This window comes from Aricia agestis, chromosome Z (genome assembly GCF_905147365.1).
Source record: "Aricia agestis chromosome Z, ilAriAges1.1, whole genome shotgun sequence".
NCBI lineage: Eukaryota > Metazoa > Arthropoda > Insecta > Lepidoptera > Lycaenidae > Aricia > Aricia agestis.
Genome location: NC_056428.1, coordinates 33,672,185 through 33,681,298, shown reverse-complemented (window position 1 = coordinate 33,681,298; position 9,114 = coordinate 33,672,185). Strand labels below are relative to the sequence as shown.

The window sequence follows — 9,114 nt, the reverse complement described above, 5'->3', positions numbered from 1 at the left end:
GAAACAGCCTTTAAATCTTTTCACAACTCATTACTATTATAACTATATTAAGGCCAAAATAATATCCAACTTTACCATGTTGTTCTCAAGACTTATCACTTAGCTGGTTTTGGAAATCAAAATTACAATAAAAACTTCTACCTCAGTTTAAATAGAATTCAAACTTATCGATGAAAAAAAATATCTAGTATAAAACGAAGAAGAAGATTGACAGCCAAAACATTCGTCAAACATTGTTAAAAATGGGGAGCATGCTACGGAGCGATCTTATGTCCTTCTGTGAGATATACCTTCAATATGGCAGTGCTTTTGAGGTGATGACGCAGCTTGGAGAGATGGGATGCATACAACTCTTAGATGTAAGTAATATGTACCAAGTTCTGGACTTCCAAGGCCTTATCCAAGTCCAAGCGATTAATGTGTGTTTACCATATTCTATTTCCGAATTCGTTTTCCGTATTCGGAATTCCGGGAGACTTGCTCAGCGCAATCGAGTTATTTCAAGTGCAAACGCGCCGACTTGCACATGAATCGTACGTGCGGAATCCGTTCCGTACGGAGAAAAACGAACGAGTGCGGCTGCAGTTAACGTACTTTCCACTGATTCTAAGCATTCTGATTTCCGAATACGGAAAACGAATTCTTAAGACACGTACGGAAAATGTACGTTTGTGGCCGGCCTTATTAGCAATCATTTAGTTTCATCGCAAAATAATTAGTACACAACGGTATTTTAACGGCCGTTCCCAATATTTGATCTATCTCTGGTTTTGCCCTACTAGAGATAGATCAAATATTGGGAACGGCCGTTAGTCGTCTCTAAGTTACCATATTTTGGTACCGATTCCTTGTAGGTTATAACAGTCTTCGTTCTGAAACCAGAAGTGACTAATTCTACTATTCTACAGTAGTTTTCCTTGTCAAGATTTCTTTGTTCGATCTAGTAGATTTTTTATCAAACCACAATAATTATTATTGTTATTCTCATAATAGTAAAAACTAAAAAGTAAAAACGTTTGTTTTGTTTATACCAAATGGATGAACATAAACAACAACCGGAAACCTGGATTTGTAGTTAAAGTAAATCAAGAGTAATAAAAACTATCGTTCTTTGTACATAAGATTACAATATGGTCCTTTACTTAAAGGCGGAGGAGGTTGCAAATAAGCTTACTAAGGAGTTCCTTATAGCAGTTTGATCAATGCACCTTTGTGACTTGCGTCCATTACCGAGAATTCTCGTCTCGATAGCAATCTTAGATACTTTGCAAAGGAGATTAAATACTATCTATACAATAAGCCGGCAGTATCGGGTTCTACGTAGCAGAAGCTTGTACAGAATCCAGTCCACGCACTGCTCTATTAAGTCCGTAGTAAATAGATTTCCGACGTTCGAAGATTTTCCAGGAAAAATAATTTTCCTGCAAAAATATTATGTATGTCAGTAAGTACAAAATAAATTTATTATGATTTGAATAATGTGTGGTTATAAACAATATGCTAAACTTACAGTCGCAGGCACAGATACCTATGTTGCGCGCTGTGTAATTATATATTGACTAGATGACATTACACATTATTATTATTACATTTTCAGGGATTAAAGTATCCTATGTCCTTTTCCGGGAATCAATGTAGGTACCATCGAGGAATTCGACATAACTCAACCAAATTACTTAGGTCCGCCATCTGCCTAGGAATCAACTTTTCTGATAGTATCTCCATATATCCCAAATTTCAGCAAAATCGGTTCAGCGGTTCGGACACACTTTTCCAGATAATATTAGTATGGATTAAGATGTCTATCGAAAGCCTTTTTATGATCGACCTTTACCGATTTGAATATATGTATATATTTTTTTTATGAAATAAGGGGGCAAACGAGCAAACGGGTCACCTGATGGAAAGCAACTTCCGTTGCCCATGGACACTCGCAGCATCAGAAGAGCTGCAGGTGCGTTGCCGGCCTTTTAAGAGGGAATAGGGGAGGGTAGGGATAAGAAGGGAATAGGGGAGGGTAGGGAAGGGAATAGGGTAGGGATTGGGCCTCCGGTAAACTCACTCACTCGGCGAAACACAGCGCTAGCGCTGTTTCGCGCCGGTTTTCTGTGAGAACGTGGTATTTCTCCGGTCGAGCCGGTGCATTTGTGCCGAAGCATGGCTCTCCCACGTTTGTAATTTGTCACCAAGAGATACTCAAATCAAAGACAGTAAGAGTAGGTTCATACGGCATTGTCCTGCAAGTTTCCTGCACGTTCTTGTGCACTTAATACGTCTATTGTACTGCAACAAATCGTACAGTACAATCGACGTATGAATGGTTCTACTTAATACATTGTATTCGAAACTGTTTATTTGTTAAGACGTATACTGCAAGAAACGTGCAGGAAACGTGCAGGATTGTGCCGTGTGAACCTAACCTAAGTAAGACAGTTTTTATTACAGAAAAGTGCAAGTTCCCCGCAACCACGGCTAACATCTAATCCTATCAAGTATCTCATTTAGCCCCAATTTCACCAACCACTGTTAAAGGTAACGCTCGAATTAGTATCACGTTACCTCTTTCGTTTTTCATGCGAATGAAAGAGATGACATGACATTTTAACGTAAGCTGTTAACACTAACAGACGTTGGTGAAATTGAGGCTAAGTCTCACTAAGTGAGTCTTAAATATTATCATGCATCTTATTCTTCTCAGATGACTCCCAATATAAAACCTGGTGCTAGAAACTACACTACTGAAGTGTGCCGATGCGCGGAAATGGAACGAATTCTATTGTTCTTAGAAGATGAAATGATGAAGGACAATATACCCATAGTTGACACAGAGGCTAACCCGAAACCTCTGCATTTAAAAGACATGACAGAACTTGAGGTTAGTACATATTGATTAACGGCCGTTCCCAATATTTGATCTATCTCTGGTTTTGCTCTACTAGAGATAGGAATAGCTCACAATTAACATAAAATATATGTCTCTAATGTCTAATGTGAGCTATTCCTATCTCTAGTAGGGCAAAACCAGAGATAGATCAAATATTGGGAACGGCCATTAATAGTAAAGAACCATAGTTATAAAGCTAAAGCGTTTGTTTTATAGGGAAAAATCGGGAAAATTATTTTTCAACGCACTCTACTGGATCAAGTTTTAAATATAGAATACAGGGAGCCGTACATTTTCACATGTGGACTACATTTTATGGGAAAGTTTACGGTTTCCGTAAAGTACCTTATCCACGCGTCTAGTATTATAGAAAGTTGAGTTACATGGCCCTGTCCTACGAATAATAAAAACTACCCCTGTCATTGAAATCGAACTAGATCAAAACTTCAAGAATCATAAGTTCAGTCAATGTCAAAATATATGAAACTTGCACGGACGTAAAAATTTTTTTTACGTCCGTGGAAACTTGTTACTTACCTACTTCAAAGTAAATATGAAGACTGTTATAGATATATGTACAGAAATAGTTGAGATTTAGACGAATTCTGAAAAAGGCAATATTAAAGAGTAAGAGTTATTTAATACTTTTTAGTTCATATTATTATTGTTTTTACTTTGGAAGTCGGTTTTATTTTTTTTAAATACTTAATCCCCTATTTGTACGGTCTATGCGAGTACATGATTGTGTTGAAGTAAACCAACAGTATTAATTTTCGTTCTAGGAACAGCTTCAATATGCTTAAAAACGTTGAAAAAATTGGTATTTCATACAAAAAATAAAATAGTAACATTAATTTATAACGTTTCATTAGAAAGTATTTCGAGAATTCAGAATCAGTTATTGCCAAAATATTTCACATCATAAACGCTTTTCCAGAAATCAATAACCAACGCGTTTTTATTAATTAAAAATATACGCCGAAACATTTAGTATAAATGATAAATTTTCCACCATAATGTTGGTCATCAAATAACGCGCTGTTTACATAAAGTTATGCAATAATCTCCAATACAAGACGAGCAGTGCATTCGATATTTACAATCGATCGGATCGAAACCGCTGCCACTGTTTTTATTTAACATCGATACAAATATACAACTATCAAGATATTTACATTTAGTTCTCTCCACGGGGAGGGTAAACATGGGTTTACATAGTGTGTACAATGTACATATTTCAAGTATTTGAACAAAAATCGCCACGTGTTGCATATTTGTATGCGGGTACTGTTTATGTTGCTCAAAGAGAAATTGACGCTTGTAATTTATTATAATAGTGTGCTTGCCTACCTGTTTATTTAGATCTAGACGTATAATATAGATAGTAGAATACATAATATTACAGGCGCGGTCCGAAGGGGAGGGGGGGGGGGGGGGGGGTCACAGACGACACTAAGGTCAAATTGAAAAGTCTGAAAATCTTCCAAAATAATAAAAGGAAATTTCTAGCTATCCCCTAACCACCACTGCGTCCGACCTTTGACAGCTGTCAACCCAGAACCGTCTGAGGGCGCAGATAAAAAAAATATATAATATTAGTGTAGTGACACTGACTAGTGAGTGTCCCCCCCCCCATCCCCCCCCCCAAATTACAGGCTGCCGCCGCTCCTGTACACAATATTTTGTCTCTGCATAATACGCTAGAAAAGGCACTACTCTAGAGAAAACATTCTGAATATAATGCAAGTGCTGCAAGTTTGACGACCTCTGTGGCTCAGTGGGTGGGCTGTCGGTAGCTCAAGCCGGGGGTCGCGGGTTCGAATCCCGCCGACGGAACAAAAAGTTTTCAAAGTCCAGGAACTTTGAAAACTTTTTGTTCCGTCGGCGGGGTGTCATGGGTGTGTGTTAAATATGTGTATCATATAATAAAAATCTTAAATATATGCATAGTATAAAAGTATTAAATATATTTCCGTTGTCTGGTACCCGTGACACAAGTCCTTCAGGTACTTAGCACGGGGCCTGACGTGGTGTGAAGCATCCATAGATATTATTATTATTATTATTCGTCTTTTTATTAGTAAGGGTGTATGTTTAAAATTAGGATAACCAATAATTATTATTCCTTATTACTTATTAGATAAAAGTTTGAGAGAGTAGAGATGTTTTTATACGAGTCTTGTAATAGTATAATTACAATATTTTTAGAACATTTTATCTAAATGGGAAAACGACATCATCGGTATGTCCGAAACTCAATCAGTATTGTTGCAAAACTACCTGGAGCTTACTGAAATGAAATACGTTATAGAGCAATTCGGATGGATATTTGACGACGAGGTCAATTCCAACGAGAAGTCATCAATAAGAAGGTAAATAAACCTACGTGACGCACACATCGACGAATATTGAATGTCATTTAATGAAGTTTTTGGCATTGTTTATTAAATTGAAGTTTAATCACCATTTAAATATTATGTATCTCACCGCTGTACTCAGACTTCAGAGACATTTAATAATGATTAACCTTCAGTTGCAGGCATATTGTTTTTTAAATTAATTACATTTAAGTATGTTCTACTCTGAGCGGGGCAGTATGTAAGGTCGTAGATAAGTGTTAGAAAATTAGACCCTGTTAGCCATCCTTTATGAAATATAATATCTCCATTCTCCATGTCCACGTCCAGCTACTTTTTAATGTGGGAAAATATCACAATTTAACCGCGGGTAAATTTAAACACGTCATAATATATTAAATCATAATCATCTGTGACTCGCACCAAGGAAATCAGATATAACTAAAAACAGCCTTTAGGTTTTATTGATAATAATTAGTGAACACTTTCTCATACATAGGGCGTTACTTTGCGGAAATCCATGGCTTAAAATTTAGTTTGTTATTATTTTTAGCAATATTCCGCGAAATAAACTTAAGTTGATGAAGTTTATTTCGCGGAATATTGCTAAAAATGATAACAAACTAAATTTTAAGTTTCATACATTAAAACAATATTATAGAGTCACATTTTACTAAATACTTACAATGTAATTTTTAATTCAAATAAAAAATAAAAACCTTGAAATCTTAAAGTCCTTAATATTTATTTAGAACTTCTCATTAAAATAAATCAGTCCAACGCAGCCATTCCAAGATCGAAGCCTTAGTTAGACATTTCATCGGAAACATTCCAATTACATATAAGTTGCACGGTAATAGCAGTAAGTTGATCGTGGGAGCTAACAACGCATCCGTAAGTTTCTCAGAAATTTCTAAGGGAGCATAATGACAAAGTGCATTTCCTCCGGAATTACACTATTGAGAGGAAAATGTATAAATAGACGCTGGAAAGACACGTGACTCTATAAATTGTTCTCTATTATGTTCTGGAATGTCGTCTTGTACTATTTCGCTGTATTTAACAGGTTGGCAACTAAGTAATTGCAGATTTTTTAAGAAAATCAAAGACAACTTTTTCATGGAACTAAATAACTTTGTTCTGTAATGTTTTGACCATTTTGGTCATTCACCTTTTGCCATATTTCAGGCAGCATCATAATCCCCGTTCATAAATCTTCTGGTTTTTATTAGCACAAAACTGAATCAGGTACGATTTGATATTGAATTTTTTACCATTCAAGGAGTTTTCCAAAGGTCGAAACAAAAAGTAATCAGATGGTGCAAGGTCAGGACTGTATGGCGGATGTGGCAAAACATCCCAACCAAGTCGGGCCGATTTGGGCCGATTTTCTTTAACTGCATTAATTTAATTTTGTAAGTTCAATGTAGACATCAGAATTAATCGTTCGGTTGGGTGGTAAGTGTTCAGAGTAGACAACTCCACCACCAGAACGAAATTTTGCAAACCAATGATGACACTGCCGTTGCCGTTTTTGCACTGATCACGCTGCGCCAGTTTTTAATCAAATCGTTACACACATTGATAATCGTTACACACACGGAGCGTCAAGCTGTCAAATGTGTGTTTTGTATACAAAAAACACATTTGACAACTTAACCCTCCGCTTCGCAGACGCCTGTTCGCGTAGGTTTGGCCTAAGCTTTATCTCCCGATGTCACCGCCAATCCGCGCGTTCGAGCAGGCGCATGTACTCCACCATTTTTTGATTTAAACCACTCTTTGATTCATAGGCAGATGACGGAGCTATTTGTTTGGTCCAGTTACATCAATTTTATCATGAGCTGCCCTTTCTTTGTAGGTTAGGTTGGATGATTTGTGTATTACTTTATGAAAGCACCTATTTTTCTAATGCTAAAAATACACGATTTGTTTACATAATCAAAGCTAAATTAAAATTTACTTCATAATTATAATAAAGTAAGAGCTAGCGATAGCCAGAGTTTCGTCATTTTATAAAAGCTGTGAGTTTTCCTGTATATGATGCCTATACAGGTAAGACCGACCAGCAACTATAGGGTTTTGGTTGCGGTTACTTTAGGAGGTATCCACTTCTGAAGTCCATCCTAACCTTCGATAAAGAAACCGCAACCGAAATTTCATAGGTGCTGGTCGTTCTTACCTCTATAGGGGTTATATACTGAAAAACTTTTAGCGTCTATAAAACGACAAAAGTCTGACTGTTGCTGGCTCTTGGACCATAATCAAAGATAAATAATAAAGGTTAGCTTTCCATCTCAATTAGTGTTAATTAGTGATACATTTGGCGCATCGTCAAGAGCTGTACGTACGGTGTTTTATTAGTATCAGATGCAAAGTTGTGCAGGGCCACACTGAAACTCCAAGGCAATTTTCAGCTCCATCAAACGAGATGCAGGATTCACTGGTTATCTTCAAATTATTACTGGGGTTGTTAGAAGAAACAAAAGTTTTGCTTTCGAGCAAATTTTGTGGAGGATTACTTTGGGCAACATTTATTATAAACACACAACACAGGATATTTTGTCTCAGGATCCTCAAACAGTAAGTATAAAAATTACAATAAAATATATAAAAAAATGATCAAATCGAGATATGACAGGCTATAGGTTTCATTTTCCTCTACACCACCACGTAGCAGATGCGGCATATGGGTCGCCAGACCATTATGTCGTGTGACACCTATAGTCTAAGACTAACGGCCGTTCCCAATATTTGATCTATCTCTGGTTTTACCCTACTAGAGATAGGAATAGCTCACATTAGACATTAGAGACATATATTTTATGTCAATTAAGAGCTATTCCTATCTCTAGTAGGGCAAAACCAGAGATAGATCAAATATTGGGAATGGCCGTTAGAATGTAGGTGTTAATTTGTTTGCGGACTATCTATCTTTGTTATTTTACTAAACTACTATGTTGACGCGGACGAAGTCGCGGGCAACAGCTAGTCTTAAATATGTACGTAACACAAATCCTTCAGAAACTTAGCACGGGGTCAGACTGAAAAACGTGAGACGTCCATATAGATACTGTTATTTTATTAATAAAAGTTATTTACCTTTTTTATGAAATAAGGGGGCAAACGAGCAAACGGGTCACCTGATGGAAAGCAACTTCTGTCGCCCATGGACACTCGCAGCATCAGAAGAGCTGCTGCAGGTGCGTTGCCGGCCTTTCAAGAGGGAATAGGGTCATAGGAAAGGGTAGGGATGGGAAGGGTAGGGAAGGGAATGGGATTGGACCTCCGAAGTATGGCACTCCCACGTAGAATTTTCCCTAAAATTAGTAACCTAGTAACCTATTAATAAAACTACAATATTCCAATTTCAATGATAAAACAACACGAGAATTTCACGAGAACGTGTAAAAATGTTATAGGGGAAAGAGATTCGGAATGTGGGATTCCTAGCGATTTGTCAAGGCAAACAATTGAGCGAGCGTATTGAAAAGGTATGCCGTGGATTTGGTGCAAATACTTACTCATGTCCCGAGGATTCCGCCGAGAGAATGGACATGATTGACCAGCTGACGTCCAGAATCAACGACATGAAACAGGTATTAAATGGAACTACAGCCATAATTACTATCAGAGAAAATACTTGACAAGTTGTAACAAAAAAAAAAGATACATGCAGCCGAACGTATTACCTCCTCCTTTTTGGAAGTCGGTCAACAAACTCATAATCACTAAGTTATATTACCCTGTATACATCGGATCTTGTTCAAGTTAATTGATCAGGTAATATAAAGTAGATCCACATATTTGTTTCAAAAACAATTTCTCTAGCGGTCCAATTTTAAAAAAGCGGTCGCTCGATAATGAAAAATT

The 9,114-nt window shown here is 37.0% G+C and overlaps 1 protein-coding gene across 2 annotated transcripts in view; it reads left to right on the top strand.

Annotated features, from left to right (window-relative positions):
* The first annotated feature begins 242 nt into the window (after positions 1–242).
* Positions 243–9,114, top strand: part of LOC121738837 (V-type proton ATPase 116 kDa subunit a-like) — a 29,197-nt gene continuing 20,325 nt past the window's right edge. Inside the window, exons 1-5 of one of the 2 annotated variants that reach the window (XM_042131084.1) lie at positions 243–359; positions 2,699–2,875; positions 5,093–5,256; positions 7,659–7,824; positions 8,664–8,840. In XM_042131084.1, coding sequence (XP_041987018.1) covers positions 243–359; positions 2,699–2,875; positions 5,093–5,256; positions 7,659–7,824; positions 8,664–8,840 — 801 coding nt within the window. Of the gene's footprint in view, positions 360–2,698; positions 2,876–5,092; positions 5,257–7,658; positions 7,825–8,663; positions 8,841–9,114 lie in introns of those variants that run through there. The other variant, XM_042131083.1, reaches the window with a different exon arrangement.